The sequence below is a fragment of the Meriones unguiculatus genome, chromosome 19 (genome assembly GCF_030254825.1).
Source record: "Meriones unguiculatus strain TT.TT164.6M chromosome 19, Bangor_MerUng_6.1, whole genome shotgun sequence".
Taxonomy (NCBI): Eukaryota; Metazoa; Chordata; class Mammalia; order Rodentia; family Muridae; genus Meriones; species Meriones unguiculatus.
Window position 1 is genome coordinate 45,963,512 of NC_083366.1, and position 19,795 is coordinate 45,983,306.

Sequence of the window (19,795 nt, forward strand, 5' to 3'; positions counted from 1 at the left end):
ATGAACTGGAAAAACGTCTTGGGATTGCAGCCAACATCTTGTGGGTAGAAGGAGAATAGGAAGGAACACACCCTTATTTGCTCCTAACACGGTTAGCTGATCTGTTTGAAATTAGATCTACTTTCAACTGTTTTAACTTAATTATTAAGCCATTTCTTAACCTCATGAATGAAGTTTTCATATGCTTTCAAATCTGGCCCCGAACTAATAGCCCCTTTCACTTCAGTGGTTTTGGAAATGAATGTCAGACGGGAAGGAAAGCATTTAAACAGTGTTTTTTCTAAGGGTCAAAGCTCTGAAAACATAGTATAGTCTGTACATAAAATTCAGTTCATCTGATGGTCTTGCTGGTCCTTTGTCAGGTAATGAGGCAAGCACAGCAGCCTAGAATGCCTGCTTCCTTACCAAGAGTGGAGACAGGCTTGGAGCTGAGCTGTCTTATTTGCTCAAGTGAGCCACACATGCCATAGTGTTGTGCAGGGGTCAGAGCACAACTTGCAGGCATTGGTTCTCTCTATCCCTCGTGTGGGTCTCTGGGATCTAACTCAGGTGGTCAGGCTTCACGGTAGGTGCTTTTTTCACTGAGCCATCTCACAGGCCCATCTGTGGTTTATGTTAATATCATTCTCATTGTAGTCTCTTAAGGTGACCGACCTGCTTTCCTCTGCCATTTTGTAAGAAGTCAATGGATAATGGGTGCATTAGACGTTGTAGACTAGTGTATAATTTCTATTGTCAGTTAAGTAAGACCATGCCTTAGTGTAAGTTGCAATGTTGCTGCTGTTGCTAGTATCGTGGCACTATGTACTGTGCTAAGCCTCTCTGTTACATCCTGTAAAACAGGTGCTCCTGTGGGTCTCATCGGCAGCGACCTGGGCTGGTGACGTTCTCCACGTTCATTCTGTTTGTGAGGGGTGGAACGAGGATGTAAACTCTGGGTATTAGGGTCCAGAATGCATGCTCTGAATTGCTGTATTGTACTGTATAGGAAAAGCCAATGTAAGCAAGGTGCTTTAAAGAGGTCCACAGTCAAAACAAAGGCTAGGAAAGCACTGTTATGCTTACTAAGTTCACATACCCACAATGTCCACGTACATGTCCACTTTCATCTCGTCTATACAAGGTAACACCTCTCCTCTCTAGAGACACTGGGGAGGGAGTTATAACAGTAGTGCAGAATTGTCACTGTAATTTGACCCAAACCTGTCAGACCACAAGCTCTCCTGGCCTTTCACAAATGGCCCATTTCTTTCTTAAACCAATTCTACCAGCAAGAAAGAACTTAACAAAAGAATAAATCTTTGAAATAAAACTAACTATTTGTAAGCTTAAAGTTCAGGAGAAAATGTTTCTGCCAGGCATGGCCCAGCTCACAGTTTACGTACTGATGTGAGAACTGGCAAGATCAAGTGCTTTGGGTAGGGTAAGTCACACAAGCCTCCAAGGGAACCGTCAGCAGCTCTGCTTCTCTCATCACGCGAGGCCAAACGCTGCTGTGACCTAGTACAGAAGGTGATCAATGCTGCCCACTTCCTCATTATTTCCTGCCTTTCTTCCCTTCTTTTCTTGGATCCAGTGAGCTTAGTCTACTATATAAAGAGGAATTCCTGACCAGACGTTATCAAATAAGACTCCTGCAATGGAGAAAATAGAATATGGCATTAAAGCACTTGCCTGGCACACCTGGATGGCCAATTGCAAAACCATGAGATGACATGGGACACTGCTGATGGCACAGCTATGAAAAGCAGTACACACACACACAAAATCAGCTCCTCAAAAAATCAGAAACCGAATTACTCTATGATCTAGAGCAGGGACTTAAGCAGACATTTGTGTACCATATTGCTAGGAAGCCCATGATGGCAGCATTCCAAGTATGCTCACATGGAAGACTGGGCAGAAGAAATGTAGTGGACTACTACTTAGCATGTAATGGAACAATGAAATATCACCAGCCTTTGGGAGGTTGACATATGGCACAATATGGATGAAATTTGAGGACATCATGCAAGTCACAAAAAGGCAAAGGCAGTACAATGCCACTTTTATTAGTCACCTCCAGTAGTCAGAGTCATGGAGACAGAGATCAGAAGTTGCAAGGGATTAGCAGAGGAGCAGAAGGGAGTTACTGCTTAGTAAGTATAGAGTTATAGTTTTTATAACATTAAAGGGAGTCCTAGAAACTGGTTGCAGAACAATATGACACTATTAAAATGGTTACAATGGGAAATTTATTCATATCCATTCTCCCTTCTCCTTTCCTCTTTCCTTTCCTCCTTTCTTCTATCCATCCATCCATCCATCCATCCATCCATCCATCCATCCATCCATCCATCCATCCATCGCTGGATACTAAAATCAGGGCCTCCTGCATGATAATAAAGTTCTCTACCACAGAGCCACAACCCTAGCCTTACTTTAAATTTTTTTTTTTTTTTTTTCTGATACGGTCTTAGTAAGTTGTCCAGGCTGGTCCTTAACATACTACATAGCCCAGGAAGGCCTTAACTTATGATCCTCTCAGCCTCTTGGGTAGCAGGGATTACAGGCCTATGCCACCAGGTCTGGCCAAATTTCAAATTAAAACAAAAATTATGTGTATGATGTCTTACGTGCACATATGTCTGTGAACTATGTGTTTGTCTGGTACCCACAGAGGACAGAAGAGGGTGTCAGATATCCTGGCATTGTATTTACTGATGGTTGTGATCTGCTACATGGTGCTGGGAATCAAACCTCAGGAATGGGTTCTCTCAAAGAGCAGCCAGTGCTTTTAACCACTGAGCTATCATCTCTCTAGCCCTACAGATTTTATGTTGGTCTTGAAGTTAGTAAGACCTAATGGAAAAAGTGGCTCCTTTCCTGTTTCTTCTCATTTCATGACTCTGAGTAAGTTATTTATTAGTCTACTGATGTGTTGGTTCCTTATCTGTGAAATCTGGATGGAAACAGTAACCTATCAATAGGATGATATGAATGCATGTAAAATACTTAGCATATCACTTGATCCATGTTAATCACTCCCTAAATGTTGGTTTGAGCCTATAGCAGAAGGCATGGAGAATTTAGCCAATGGTAAAGAAGAATCCTTATTTGAGATTTGATAATGGAACATGATTAAGTTTTTAAAAGGATTTTTTCATGCTGGGGCTATAGCTTAGTGGATTATAGGGCCTGGCCAGAGGTTCTCAATTCAATTCCTAGCACCACCTGAAATGAGGTGCTGAAGGCACACATGACTGAAATTTCAGATACCCCAGAGGTGGAACCTGGGGGATCAAGACTCAGAGCTTAAGTGAGGCCTTGGCCAGTTGCTACCTGGACTACATTATACTCTGTCCCAGGATGACAAAAAAAAAAGTTAGACCCTCAAAAACTCTTCCTGTTTTAAGGTTATTTACTGATAAGTTTACAGATAAAATGATAAATAAACTTCCCTAACAAGTAATTGGGGTAGGAGCTAGATTGGCAGTTAAGAACACAGATGATGTAAGACTGGCTATACGGTGATGACTATTCAAGGTGGGTAATCATGGGTATGTGGGTGATAATACTCTGCTATTGTTAGATGTGCTTGAAATTCCCTCTAAGTAGATTTTATTATGACTAGTAAAACAAAACCTGACCCCACTCTTGTCTGAGGAGTCACAGATAATTTTTCACTCTATTGAATGGCTGCAGATTTGCACAACTCACTATGCTTACCCACCCATAGGTTTCCTTTTTGGCTTGTTACTTGTGCCAGGATCTCTCTGTGTAGCCCAGGCTGGCCTGGAACTTACAGTAATCTTGTATCGTTTTCTAAAGTACTGAGTATTGGGATTACAAGTGGATGCCACCATGCCCACAGGTTTCCTTTTCATGTCTACCTGCAGTTTCTATATCTAGTGTGAGGAAAGCTATGTATGATTACATTAAAATATTAGAATTGCTACCTTTTAGTATAAGATACTTCTCTCTAGCTTGAGAACCATTTTCTTAGGATGCATGTCTTAAATGTTAATGTATAAGTGTCACCAGAAAGTTTGCAAAAACCAAACCAAAACAAAACAGATTATGCGGGAAGAGCATACATGACATGAATGTAGAAGGAAGGACCATTAGAGGTGGAAAGGTTTAAGTGGAAATGGAATTAAAAGAAAGGGGAAACAAGTGAGTAGAAGAAGGTTTAACCAAAATTAAAGATGCATGAAAAAAACCATATGGAAACCTACTCTTTTCTAAGTTATTATATTTAAAAATATAATAAACTTTGAAGGGAGGTATCTTACTGGGGTGGATAATGTTCTCATATCCCGTGCCAGGTATGGAATATCATCTTCTGAGCTGCGCTGTTGATCAGAGGGGACCCAGATAACCACCAAACAATACAGAATATTGCCATTGTTCTTGATTACCCACTAGAACGTGATAAGACCCTATGGCTGAAGACACTTTGGTTTCAGGTCTTAGCGAAATGAAGCTGGAAATGAACTGAAAGAATCTTCTCTATTGGCTCGCTTTCTTAGTAATGGAGTACCATGCAGGCTGGAGGAGAAGAGTCATTAATGACCTTGTCAAGCTACTGACCCTGTGAGCTGTGACAACAACCAGCCAGGCAAGATGTGCTCACTGGGACAATAGTGGCCTGACTGAGAAGAAACAGCCAACAAGTTGTGATTGGATCTGATGAAGGAAAAAATTCATGTAAGTGTGGTAAAAAACCCATGGCTTGGGAGGTCATAGTCCTTAGAGTCCATGGTAGTTAATTGCCTTCTAGACATTTATATTTATATCCAGAGATGAGTGTTATTCTCAGCTTTGGTCAGAGGTGCTTCTGTTTGTAACGAGTGATGGTTAATGTAGAGACTCATAACTGGTCAAAGTGTGGAGAATAAATGACTGCTGAATAGTCAACCCTAAGTAGGGCATCTTTATCGTTTCCTCCAAGGCTGACTGAAGTGAAGGCAGAAGAAGGGCTGTGATTCTGACTCTTGGACATGGCATGTCGCACTGATGAACTTACAGCAGTGGTGGCTATTTGCCTAAGACTGGGAAGTCGGTTTTTCTTTATTTACTAGGAAGGGGCTCATTAAGGCCCCAGCCCTTCTTAAGGAGCATGCAGGTTGAGTCACATTCCTCAGTAGTATGGTCACTGATAGACTGTCTTTGCTCAGATAAATTCTTCCTACTTATGCTCATACAAGCAAGTGCAATTAAATGTAAAGGGATGTCCCACCCAACATGTGAACTGTGTGATAGTAGGAAGAAAACTCTTAGGAAAGAAGAAGAGGTTTTGAGGAAGGAGATAAGATAATGAGGGTTCAATATAAGCGACGATTTATATATTTATATACCTGTGTATGAAATTGTGAAAAAAATTTTTTAAGAAAACAGATCATGTGCCATGCAGGTATGCACCTTTAATCCTATTCTTGAAGAAGAAGTGCTGTGAGTTCTGAGCCATTCCTCGGCTTCACAGTGAATTCCAGACCAGCATGGACTACATAGGATGGATGGCCTGATTTAAAAAACAGGGCAAGACAAAACAATTCCATACCATTAAAAACCACTTCAGTGAGCACTCCCAGAGTTTTTTGACTTAGAGGATGGTGAGAGGGTGGGTACAGAATTTGTTTTCTTTCCCAGTTCAGGGATGATGCTGGCACTGAGCAGGAGGACCATAGTAAAGAATTAGTATTTTAGAATACATGTCACCATCCCTCCCTCCACTGTGAGACCACAGTCCCCTGGCATAGCTGTTCTAAAGGAAAGGCAGTCTGGGTTTCATTTGATTTACATTAGTCTGTCAGTTCAGATGCCTTCACTTAAATTATTCCATAACATTTTCTAAGTCAACCATACTTCCTCAACCTATTTCTTAAGTTGTGAGTGGCATTTGACTTCCATCTTTCCTAAAAATAGTCAGGCTAATTGTGTCTTTTTACTCTTCTCTCCTTCTCCTCTTCTTCTTTCTCCTCCATCTTCTCCACCTCCTCCTCCACATTTCTAATAAAGCTAGAAAGAGGAGGATGGGCAGCCTATGACATTGCTAACTGTCGTGATTGTGCATACCTGTCATCTGGGGAAACTGAAGCAGGGAACGGCCTCAGCAATGGATCAAGACCCTGTCTCAAAATATAAATTAAAAAGGAGGCAATTCCATGGTAGAAACCTCACATCATACATGGGAGGCCCTGGGCCCAATTCACATTGCTTCAAAGAAGAAGATAAAAAAAGAAAGGAGATTTCTCTCTGTCCTTTTCCATGAAAATATATTTCTTAGAGACAACAAATTTACTATAGTTCCTTTCCACCGTTCTCTGGGGGATCTAATCATCATTTAAAGTAATAGTTTTAACTTTTTATTAATATTTAAGGAATTCTACCTTCTTCCACAGAGAAGCATTGAGTCTACTCTGTCAAGTGAGATTTTTTCCATCACTGAACAGTCGAAGCAGAAGGTTCTTTAGTGCTCATTATAAATTACCATGTTGTATATGAGACACAGCGTTTGAGGAGCCCAGGGATAGAAGTCAATTACAGAGACAGAACCCTATAGTGCAGACCTCTTGCCCCCCTGCCTAGACTGCGTCCCCAATCAGCGGTCCCTCTCACCAGCTCCACTGGAGGATGTCAGTCGGGCCGAACTAGAAATGAAGTAAGCCCAAAGCACAGTGCTAAACATCTAAAACATGACCAGAGAGATGGCTTAGCAGTTAAGTACACCTTTTCAGAAGAGTTGCATTTGGGGCCTAACACGCACACTAGGCAGCTCACCACCTGTAACTCCTGTTCCAGGAGATCCGGTGTTCATGTTGGGCCTCCTCAAGCCCCTGCACTCACATGCACATACAGTCACGCAGGCACTCTCATGTGTATAAAAATTAAGAAATAACTAATCATTACAACCATGAAATTATCAATTAGGGGAAAACATTTATTATTGAAAATAACTTTAGGCACAGTAACTTCCTTTAGATGCTTTGGGTTTCTCTCTGCACTCCTTCTCTTTTTTGAGATGTGGGGAGGGTCTTAGCTGTGCAGCCAAGAATGACCTTGAATTTGTGATGCTTTTGCCACTCCTCTCCAGTGCTGAAATTGTAGGCATCATGCTATTCCTTTTCTGTTTAAATTTCTTTACAAAGCATGTGGGAAGGGATTATTCAAGAAAAAAAAAATTAAAACTATAGAGTTCAGATAGTTACAAATTCTGAGAGGACTGGCTCTCTGGTATCATCCTAGCAGAAATACCCATCCCTGCCAAAGACAACAAGAACCCTTTATTATGGCTAAAATAATCAGCAACACTAACAGAACAGAGATGTTTTTCCTGAAGTCTCTTCCCAAGATTGGGCAGAAGATTAAAACCACACGAACTTGAGGTAAGGAAACTTACCAGCAGGGCTGAATTTATTCCTTTATCCACACTGTGAGGTGGGTATTTCACTCCCACTTCACAGGCAAAACTAAAGCTCTGAGCAGTTTAGACTAAGCATGTACTGGTTAAGCCAGGTGCAAACCCAGGTCCCTGTGACAAAACTAACCACACAGATCTAGGTGTTTCCCCAAACAAACTCCAGGACCATCACTGCTGTCACTGAGGTCACCATGCCTGAGGTGTGGTTATCCTCCCTCTACTCTCTGCTTGAAAAGCCTGTAACTACTATGTTCCCTTCCTGCTTGCCTTGGTTCGCCTATTACAGAAAACAGTGCGTAGTAACAGTACAAATTCACTGGCAAAGCCTTCTGATCCAGGCATGTTGGGTTTATGTTTAAAAATGAACAAATATAAAGAGTTAAGGAAAAACAATGACACAAGAAAGAGCTGTGTGATGTTTCCCTTAACATAACCCCCACTGGAGTCCTTACTTGCAGTTTCATGCATAGAGAAGAATCCATTTCTATCAGCCCAGGGAGCCAGGAGCCACATGACCTCATCATACCTAGCCCTCTGTGCTGTCCTGTGCAAAGGCAGGCTGGTGGTTGGACTTTTAGATTTTTAGAAAGCACAAAGTATACAAGAACAGCAGAAGGGGCTGCTTTCCCTTGTTCATGGATTGCTAGTAAACAAGAAGGCTTAAGAATATGAGCCCTCGGCCACAGAAGATAACAATGCAGCCACTCCTGATGAGATCTGCTAGACTAAGGTCAGAAGGAAGAAGAGGAGGACCTCCCCTATCGGTGGACTTGGGGAGGGGCATGCATGAAAGAAGGGGGAAAGAGGAGCTTATGGGGGGATACACAGTGAATAAAGTATAATTAATAAAAGTTAAAAAAAAAGAATATGAGCCCTCATAAGAGATGCAAATGTGAGAACTAAGCCAGGCAGGGTCTTTAGAAATATTTGTCTTTTCTTGTAAAATTCTTTTCACTACAGAACTGAAAATGAACCTCATAGGGCTGTAGAAATAGCACAGGGATAGAGAGTTTTTCTGGCATATGTGAGTCCATGAGTTCAAGCCCCAGAATGGCAAATAAAGAAAAATAATCTCTTAAAGCAACTCTATAGGTTAGCTAATTTTCTTGAAAAATATCCAAAGAATAAGCTGATAAAATCCAGTTTAGACTACTGTTGCTTCAAGCCATCCTCTTCAACTTCCAAATAAGATTAAAACAACAACAATAGCTAAAATACCTCCCAAGTGCCAAGCAATCATTAGTGATTTTGTTTGTCAAGTTTTAACAAGATAGAAACCTCAAAACTGGGTATAGTGGTACATTCCTGTAATCCTAGCGCTTGGAAGGTAAGGACAGAAGGATTCAGAGTTCAAGGCCATCTTCAGCTACTAAATGATTTCAAGACTAGTCTGGAAATACATGTGAGAATTGTACACATGTCAGTACATGTGAGCCTGTCTCAAAAAAAATACTGGCATGCGATAGCTCAGTGGATGAAAGTATTTGTTGTACAGCCCTAACAACCCGAGTTTAATTCCTGGATCTCACAGTGGAAGGAGAGAACAAATTCCCCAGAGTTCTCTTCTCTGACCCCCACACACATATGCACTTAAATACACACACACACACACACACACACACAGTATGTATACACAAAAGAAGAAAGATGGCATGGTTTTGACATATACTAATCCATGCCCCTCTGCTGTGGGTCTGACACCAGGTCTGGGTATCCTCCTAGGCAACTGTCAAGCACAGATGAGGTACCACTCTTGCTGGATTTGAGTTCAGCATCATCAGTGCAGACTCAGGTAGAGGTAAGACACTTGCCACTATTCCTGAAGTAAAGCTGTATTTCTGTTATTTTAATTACGATGTCTTTACCATTCATTTGAAGTAAGAACTACAAAGGAAAATGATCTAGGAATTGCATGGGAGATAAGTATTAGTTATCTTTTTTTCCATATGTTAAGTCATTGCTACATATGTTTGTGGGAGTGGGATGTTTAACAATTGTGTTGAAGAAAGGACATCAAATGATGCTTAGAAATGTGATACACATTTTCATTTTACACTCCATCAGCTTTTACAACTGTAGCTCAATGAAATGTGTGAGAGAGGTTGGCAAACAGCCATATTTACCAAGGTATAAAACAGGGGCCAGGTTACTTTTTTTTGTAGAATGGAAAAAAATGTTTAATTTTCACTTCACAGGACTCAAGTACATATGCAGCTCACACTAGCATGAGGTGCCGCGGCCACACGAATGCTACAGCTTAGTGCCTGTCCACCTGTGGGCTTTGACTGTGTTATAAATAGCTTTGTCAGCAGGAGCACACTGGGTCCTCATCTCCCTCCCTTCAAGAGCAATGATACAGAACCATACTAGATCTGTTCACCCTTGGTGTTGCATCTCTTACCTGCAAACAATGGCTTTTTACCTTCTACTTCTGGCCTGGGAAAGGAAGTAGTTTATTCCCTTTCTGGGCAGAGAAGCACAAGTCTAGACATCAGCAAAGGGGCCCTGCACACCCAGATCTCCATCTGTCAGAGAGCAATGCCTTACACGTCCTTAAAAGGGGGACGGTAATTGATCAGACACATGGCGCAGGGTCACTATGCTTCCCGAGCTACTATTTCATCAGCAGCATTGAGGGAAAGAACTTCTAACTTACCTGTGTCAAACCCGAGACTTCTCCCTTGGCCAGTGGCTTGCTGATGGATGGGGTATAGACTCTGCTGTCTGATACTGGCTGTCCTTTCAAAAAGTGCTTTCCTGATTCATAAATGTCTACTTCAACCATTTTCCCCATGAATGCAGGATTCTTTGGCACTAAAACCTTAAAACAGATATTTAGAAATTAGAAGTTTTAAATAATCAGTCTTATTTTACAGTAGTTTGAGGTTACAGAACAATGACATAGAAAGGCTTTTTGCTCCCCACAACACTCTCCCCATCATTAACGTCTTACATTAGGATGGTGTGTTTGCCACAATGAAGAATGACAAATGATATGCCACTGTCAACTAAGTCCACACTTTATTCATATGCTCTGGGATCCCATTACAGCCAGCTCTATTTCCTGGCTGCTCAAGGATTTGGAGCCCTAGAGAGTGGTAAGGCTTTTCTAAGAGGAGCTGAAGGGCTGCAGACCCAGGGCCTCTATCACCAGACGACAGCTGTCCTAAAGCACAATGACAGGAGACCTGGGAAATTTCAGCTAGCTAATCATTTATGGACAAGGCCTTCAAGACCCTGCCTTTGCCTGTCCTGCACAATGAAAAAAACATATTCAAAAATTATGAAAACCTCACACTTCCAATACCTTCCAAGTTAGCTATCAGAAAAAATGGGTTAGTAGATACTTCATATGAAGGCCTCTGTATATGTGTGTGTGTGCGCGTGCAAAAAAGTAGGAGGAAGAACATTTCAAAGTAACTCTTTCAGTAACAGCACACTGCTGCTTGTCTAAATGACTCCTCCAGCTAATGGCTGCCATTCACGCCTTTTGTTGTTAGAAAAGGAATGTATTTGTTAGTCTCCTGAGCCAATCTCTGTATAGAAGCAGCCACTCTAAAGCCTACTTCGGATGGCTCCCAGCGAATGGTCAAATGGCTCTTCTCTGCTAGAGACCGCTGACAGAGGTACATGCTTACTCAGCAAGTGCCTCCTTTGGAGGGGACTTAAAAGGCAGTTTGTGTGCATTCTATCCCCTCAGACCGCGGCTTTAGTACCGTAGCTACTTGCCAACCTCTTCAAGTCAGGGTCCAACACAAACAGGTCAGTTCTAAACCAGCAGTACTTTGATATTTTGATACAATCTTATTTAGAAAAATAAAAGCGATGGCATCATTCAAAGGCTTAGTTATAGAGACAAGTCAGGGAACGAGCCTGCAGTAAAAAAGGAGAGAGAGAGAGAGAGAGAGAGAGAGAGAGAGAGAGAGAGGAGGGAAGAGCCTGCAGTTGCATAGCCAATGTCCCTGAGAAGCCACACTGGTTGGTCTTTCTGAGGTTTTTATGATCACTGCACACACAGCTTCATCATAGGGCAGGGAAAAGGTCACCTGAAGGGTGGCTGACTCTTGGCAAGCAGGCCAACCAAAAAAGCAGTAGTATTGGGTCCTTTTAAATTAATTTTCATAAAGCAAGAAAATCCCTAGCCCAAAATATGTATAGAAATTTTGGTGCTATTCCTGGGGAATACAAACCTTCTTGATCTGCTGTGTTGACCTGAATGAAGGGCTCAGTGTTTCTTGTTGTCTCCACACCCCTTGGGTTTTAATAATTGGAAAAAGCCCAACTGCCTTCCACTGGAGGAAACAGCTAATGAGGCATGCCATTGCCTTTAAAATGAAGGGAAAAGGTTCCCTGCTGAGGCACAAACCCAGATGGCAAGAGAAAGGAGAGGGAAGAGGTGACCACATACACCGTGGTTCTCCCCAGGGCTGAGCAGAGGGTTGGCAGGCATAGGAGAATGGCTCCTCTTGAGATGGAAACAGGAGGAGGCTCGGCTTAAAGATGAGGCATGAATACTCTTTTATTATCTGCAGCCTTCTCTTGGTACCCAACAAGTGTGTCTACTTGAGCTCGGAAGGTCCCAACTAGGACCTGCTGCCCAGTTTGATAGTATTTCACGTGGATAAGCAATAGTGAGGCCTCTTTCCTGCTTTCTAACATGAGTAATTGTTTCCCTTGTCCAGCCTTATTTGAAGTGCCCATGTAGTACTTAAGAATCCCCAAATTCTAATTCCAGTCATGACCCAGAGGAAAAAAGAAAAAAAAAAATAATCCACTTCTCATCTGATGAGAGAGAACGTAAGGATAGGAAACCCCATTTGACATTAAAGAAAATTAATAGGACTCAGAACCATCTGCGGCCATCTCACTCCACTCTCAGTGTCTCCTGGGACATGATTCCCATTGTCCTACTTGGTCCATCCAGGGTTCTTACCTGAGGGAAACACTCTGTGAGTCATTCTGACACGCTTTCCCCCAATGGGGAAGTGAGGCCCAGTTGCTGACAGAAGTCAGGTATAAACCTCTCTCTATAGTAGCTGTGTTTGGATACTGGGCTGATATATCTTCTTAAATTCTAATTTGCGAAAAAAGGCTGGGCACAGAAGAGAAAAGGTCTGCTCTTTAGATTCCACTCAAGACTGATGAACCACTGTGGAGGCCTTGAGAGGATGAAGCAACTTCCCTTGGTGGGTTTCAGAGGCCACCCAGGGTGCCCTTCCTGCCAGCCTTCCTCACCTGCTGGTGAGAATGAACACCTACAATTCCTGCTGATGTGCTTAGTTCACATACTCTTCCTGCCTTCTGATCGGGACTCCCCCTCTCCACTCACTCAGTGTTAGCTTCTAGGTTCCCAATTACCAGAAGCCTAAGGCAGTCCTGTCCTACACATGTAAGCCCTCAAGTACACTCTAACAATTACTCTCTCTATGAATGCACAGTTAGCCTGGTTTGCTCTGTGAATGCACTGTTAGCCCCTGCTAGCCTGGTTCCCTCCACTCATTCAATCCTTTCTTCTTCTTGTCCCTATTGCTTAAAATGATAAAAGAAGTGAACACTGGAGTGGTTCTTACCTGCTCATAGAATCGGTTATGTGCAACATAAAACTTAGAGTCAAAAGATTCTTCTGTTACTAGCACTTGTTGTCTTTCGCCAATCTGTGGGAGAAGAAAAGACAAGGATAAAGAAGCAAGAATCTGAAAATAAGTATCAGCCCATAGAGTGTCCTGGACCTGCTTCTTGAATTTAAAGTAGGATGCAGATGGTCAGTTGCTTAACAGACAACACTGTGCATAACTCATTCAAATCTCTTGAAAAACATTAACTATGCAGGAATGTAAAATCATCACAGCACAAACCCTTACTTTTTTTTACATGGCTATGAAATGAATTAATCAGATTTCTTTCTTCCACATAAGATACAACAAAAGCTTCTAAAATATACCAAGATCCAAATACCACTTTGTTTCTTGCAACAAACTCGCACAACAAGTCAGAACAAGCTGCTTCTAATCCAAATGCAGGAAAATATTTTGGCAATACGATAGAATAGTAATAAACATTAATTTGAGTTATAAGGGATATAACACTAAAGAAAATGCACCCAGAACTAGTCATTAGGGGCTACAGAGATGGTTCAGCGATTAAATGTGCACACAGCTTCTGCAGAAGACCCAGGTTTGAGTCTGGCACCAATACTGGATGGCTTACAACTGCCTGGAACTCTAGTTCCTGGGGATCTCATCTCCTCTTCTGTTTCCAGGGCACCTCAACTCACTCGTGAGCACATTCCCCCTAACACACAGGAATTTTTTTTTTTGGGGGGGGCTGCAGGGTTTCTCTGTGTAGCCTTGGTTGTCCTCTCACTTTGTAGACCAGGCTGGCCTCGAACTCACAGCAATCCGCCTGCCTCTGCCTCCCTGAGTGCTGGGATTAAAGGCCTGTGCCACCGTGCCCGGTTAACACGTGAATTTTAAAATATGCGCATAACTTAGAAAACAGAACTGGCTGTTAGATCTCTACACCTCAGTGTTGCACATGTCCCATACAATTTTGAAATTATGACTAATTTGCCTAAGTATTTACTTATATTTTCTCTGTTGTAGGCAAGTGTCTCTGTGCTGTAGCTACAATTCCATGTCATTGTTATTTTTTTTAAGAGCAAATATGAAATTATGAACTTTGAAGATCAATGGATGGAACTAGAAAACATTACATTGAGGTAACCTGTATCAGACCCAGAAAGACAAATGTCACATGTTCTACTCATTAGTGGAACTTTAGATTTGTGCGTTTGATTGGGGGCATCTGTAGATTTCCAGAAAACCAGAGAGGGCATTGGTAAGGAGGAGGGAGAAGGACCTTAACGTAAGGTAAGAAGGATAATAAAACACAGATGAAGTGAAGGGGAAAGTGAGAATAAAAGGGGAATAAAAGGTCTAGGTGAGAGGGATGGGAGGACAGTACAAAGGAGAGATGGATGATTAATACTAAAGATGTTTGAGAAAGGCATCTGATGTACATGCACATACACACACATACATATCCATATAAAGAGTTTAATTGGAGTTACCCTACACAAGGGATGATGTTCCTTCTTGTACTGAATAGTTTTTTATTTTATTTTACTTTATTTTATTTTATTTTATTTTATTTTTTTACCAACTTGACAGAAGCTAGAGTCACTTGAGAAGTAACCTCAATCGAAAAGGTGCCCTCACCAGACTAGTTTGTAGAAAAGCCTGTGGGGCATTTTCTTGATTGATGGTTGGTGTGCATGGGCCTACGTCACTGTGGGTGGTGCCAGTCCTGGGCAGGAGGCCCTGGGTGTATAAGAAGGAGACTGAGCAAACCATGGGAAACAAGCCAGTAAGCAACCCTTCTCCATGGCCTCTGCATCAGCTCCTTCCTGCAGGTTAAGGACTTGAGTTACTGCCCTGATGTCCATGAATGATGGACCTACAAGCTGTACGATGAAATAAACCCTTTCTCCTCAAGTTGTTTCTGGTCATGGGGTTTTATCATAGCAAGAGCAACCCTAACTAAGAGACTCCTAGCAGTCATAGGTTCCCACATAAAAAGCCCAGTGCCATATGTGGGATGCATCCCCTTGAGAGATGTCCTGGAGACTCCCAAAATAATACTACCATTGCCATTGTTCTTGGTTGCCCCACTTGAATTTGAGAGTAAAGCCCTACTGCTAAATGACACAATCTGGTCACAAGACATGGAGAAAACAAGCTGGTACTGGCCAGGGAGCTTCTTCTCTGCTGCCTAGCTTTCACAGTATGAGAAAGTGCTATATATGCTGCCAGGAGATAAACTCATCAACAGTTTTCTCAGCTATGAATTCTGTAAACAGGAATGACAGGGATGGCAAGATATGCCCACAGGTGCAATAGTGGCACAGATGTTATGGAAGTCATTTCATTTTTGTTGGATTTAAGGCCCATTTTACAGGAGAAAACACTTGGTCAGATTGTTAATCTGGCCAAGAATCCATGATTTTGAGAGCTCACAGGCCCCAGTGGTGACTTTACAACTATTATTCTGCTACATGGACATAGTATCAAACTGCTGTCAAAATTAATATCGTTATACCCATACATTTGTACAGCTGTCAGAATTTTGTGTGTGTGCTCTAAATGGTAGTTAAAGCAGAAACTCACATCTGGTTAAAGTATAGACAGTTAGTGTCCGTGGAGTGCTCAGCCACAAATGAGACATCTATTACCCAAGCCTCCCTTCCTGACCCCCCCCCACCCCCAGTCCCAGGCACATGGCACAGTACAGAAGGAATGGAAAGATTGTAGGAGCCAGAGGTGAGGGAGAATGGGTACAAAACAGTATCTTCTGGACATGATGACCTCATGAACACAAGCAACTGTGATTGTCCATACAAGTCCAACCCAAGATCAAGCCAGGTGATGTTCAGGTAGCTGAAGAGCTACTGACAATTGATTTCTTATGGGGAAAGGAGAGTCAGTTTTTTCTTTTAAGAGTGTAGTCCTTGAGGGCTGGAGAGATGGCTCAGTGGTTAAGACCACTGGCTGCTCTTCCAGAGGCCTTGACTTCAATTCCTAGCAGCCATACGGTGGCTCACAACCATCTATAATGTGACCCAGTGCCCTCTTCTGGCATGTAGATGTGCATGCAGATAGAACACTACTACACACAAAATACATAAATATTAACAAACAAACAAAAACATAGTTCCTGGCAGGTTGACCATGCTCCAGTGAATGGCCTCATACCATGAAGATATGGGCAGCATAAAATGGACTCAGGGGTTAATTTTAAAAAAGAGAGAGGACACAAAGCTAGGAAAGGTAGGAGGAGGTCGGATCTCTGAAGACTTATGGCAAGAAATTTGGGGTGTATATGTGAAAATAAATTGTATGAAATTTTCCAAGAATTAATAAAAAAATATTTTAAAAAGCAACCAATGGGTCTGTTTAGCCTGTATTTCCAAATTTATGCAGCCATTTTTAATAACCATAGGTTAAATCAGCCAAACAACAGTTAAAGAAATGTGACTATGCTCCCTCCCAGTTGCCATTTCCAAGATTATTCCATTGTGAAATACATCATTTAAAGGATCAATTACTTAAAAAACAAAACCCAACATTTTTTGATAGAGCAGAAATGTCTGCTCTATCAAACCAGCTGTAAAACTGCCTGGAATTACTTTTGCTGTTGCTACTTGGTAAGTACACCCCATACTGGCATGATGATGATTTTTTTTTTTTCAAGAAAGTCCTATTTTCATTTGTGGGGACTTGTCACTGTGTTCAGGCAGTTATCATTTAGAAACCATAAACACAGCTGCACTGAACAGACCACCTAACAATTAAAAAAACCAAGAGTAAACTCCCCTCTCCGTCTGACATTGCCAACACCTAAGTACACCCCAACGTACCATCTAGCTTACCACCCTATTCAAAATGTAGTCAAGTCTCCTTAGCCAAAGGCTATGAGGTCTCTGATGATTTTTTTTTTTAATCATGACTGGCCTCACTCTCTGAGAAGCAATGCATACTGCTATAACACATCTCTTTAAAAACAATCCAGCTAGACCCCCAAGGAAGGTTGCCCTAATTCCTTTGATGAGCTTCCATAGTTTATATAAAAAAAAAAAAGACTGGAAAATAGTAGGTTTCACGGGTGTTTATTCTTTGGAGAAAACTAGGATGTTTACACACAGCTCAGTGTGAGTTGCTTATGACTTAGGATAAGGAGCTGTCGATGGTTCTTAAGGTAATCTGCAATTATACTTCATCTAGCATTAACACTGTGAGAACACTGAAGGTGTGTGCTGTTCTCTGTTTCTCTAAGCTGGATGGAATTTATGTAGCTAGTTGTTTCCATATTGTTGGGCTGTTCTATTTCACATAGAAATATAAATGAAAATGACAATAAAATACAATGTATCAGTCAAAAATAAAACTAAACCAAAATTCTGCACATTAGTGTAGGCAGCTGGGATTTTAACAAATCAGAGAATCATTTATAGTTGAACCTTTAACTGTAATTTGACAAAAAGGCCTAACACTGGAGTATGTAGAGATGGACAGTAGCAAAGGCCTTTTTCACCTATAGACCTTGGGTCATTGAAGAAAGCTGGGCACTGATCAGAGCTGCTGCAATCCATCTCCACCTGCAAAAGCTACAGTAAGAAATAATAAAGCTCCCCTTTGTGATTTTCATGAATGAAGACTTGGACTGGCTATCAGTCACAACCGTGAAGAGAACTGACTGTTTCAAGTCACCTTAGAAGCCGTAAGAAGTTAAAGAAAGGCATTTCCATAAAGGATTTGGCTATGGAAACAATAAGGACCTTACAGATTTGCTAAACTGTATTGTAAGCCCCATGTCTTTTATATTTTTTAAACCAATCCTTCAATGCTAGGCATGGAATTCAGGCCATAGCACAGGTCTGCCAACTGAGTTATACCACAGTCAACAAACCTCATTTTAGAGGAAACATTTATTTTATTTTATTTTATTTTATTTTTTAATGTTTTCTAAATAGGATCCTTTCCCCAACCCCCAAACTCCACTAAAGACTCATCCATCAAGACTTACAGTGATCAGCATGGTGTGCCTTATCATGAGTGGGGAGGCCCCACCCCAGAGATAAAAAGAAGGCATCTGGCAGGAGGGTCATGCCATAGGCCTCCAGAGATGCATCAGATCATACTTCCTAGCTACTTTGCTAGCAGCAGGGCTGATTCATGAGAAGGAACCTGGGCTTATCTTCCAGAATGATAGAGCGAGCACTGGGCCCTGGCCAGCACCAGGCCACAAGTCAACTCATCTGACATTCTGCTAAGACTTGACCTTCTGCAGCTACCCCCCTTCAGTCACAGAACTCTGCTAAAGGCAGGAACCACCCACAGGAATGCAACCCACAGGTCATGTCACCCGGTACAGAGGACGAAACAAAATCCTGTAAACACATAGGGGCTGGAAAACATGTTTTTCGAAAAATTGCCAGTGGCAGCACAATACCAGACTCAGCAGAAAGAGTTAAGATGCCACTAAGCAAGTCTACAGACTGTTCTAATGGTGACTACAGGGCAATCTTGACATTCTAGGACAGGAAGAAAGGCATGGCAGGCTGCAGGAGCATGTGATCTAGCAGCTAGAAGGAAAAACAAAATCCCCAAACTCCATAACTCCCAGCCCAAAAGCACACTGAATGCTATGCGTGTGGATAGGAGAGAAGAGGGCTCCCGGGTATCTGTCTGTCAGCAGATTATCAAGATAAAAGAGACGTGACTCTGCTTTGGCCTTCACTTCTCTATGGGAAGCTGGTAGAACTGAGAAAGCCGAGAGGAAAAATACAATATTTAAAACACTTGGAGATTTGGTTCCCAGAGCCTACATCAAAAGGCTCATAACTACCTTTAACTCTAGTTCTTGGGAATCTGATGCCCCTTCTGGACACATCTGGAACACACAGACAGACAGACAGACACACACACACACACACATACACACAAATATACAAATCATAAAAGACATTTTATACCAAAGTTTCTATCTATCTATCTATCTATCTATCTATCTATCTATCTATCTATCTATCTATCTATCTATCTATCTACCTACCTATCTATTTTTAACTCTAGATCTGTACTTAGGAACTGATATGAACACAAGACTTAATGGGAATCTGGCAAAGAAAACTATAACTGAGGCTGTGTCTTTTCTCACGGTAAACACGTGCAGAGAGCACTCTGAAAACACACCCTTGTCTTTTGCGCTTAAACCAATCAGCTGATCTTTAACGACCACCAAAGAGCACTCATAACTCTCTCAAAGGGCTGCCCATGACTACTATCTGCCAAAAAATTTTAACAAATCCCCTTAAAAAAAAAAACCTTCAGAAAGATGCCTCTTGTCTTTCTTGTTCTGTAAGTGTGTATTTTTACAGTCAAATAAAATGTTTATTTGTTTAATGTGTGGCCTCCTTAGAGCTAATGACTTTTGCTAGGGATCTATGTCCCCACTTAGATGTTCCTATGGGAAACTCACTTTCTTTTACAAAGCTGTGGTCTTCAGCACATCTGACAGGGAAACACCCTGGTCCTAACTTGGAATCAAGGGACAATGTGACCCATCTGCTTGCTTCTTAATTCAGCTCTCTGGACTCTCCAGAGCAGCACCTGATCTTGGTATCCACTCGGTAGACTCTGTCATTTAGTCATCAAATGTCAATGGAGAAAGTGATTTTTTTCCCTCAGGATGTACAAAACATCATTTAACCCATTTTAACCTAACTTTAAAAGTCACTCTGTGAAAGCTGAATTATGAAGCATCCTGTAGGACTATCTGCATAACAGACTGGGTGATGGAATAAAGTGAGGACAAAAGTGCATAAATTCTCACAAG

At 41.7% G+C, this 19,795-nt stretch overlaps 1 protein-coding gene across 9 annotated transcripts in view; it reads right to left on the reverse strand.

Moving 5' to 3' along the window:
- Positions 1-19,795, reverse strand: part of Cdkal1 (CDK5 regulatory subunit associated protein 1 like 1) — a 549,424-nt gene that overhangs the window by 21,212 nt on the left and 508,417 nt on the right. For all 9 annotated transcript variants that reach the window (XM_060373105.1, XM_060373106.1, XM_060373110.1 and 6 more), the window contains 2 exons: positions 12,973-13,056; positions 10,059-10,223 (listed from right to left, as the gene is read on the reverse strand). In XM_060373105.1, the coding sequence (XP_060229088.1) occupies positions 10,059-10,223; positions 12,973-13,056 (249 nt within the window). The remainder of the gene's footprint in view (positions 1-10,058; positions 10,224-12,972; positions 13,057-19,795) is intronic.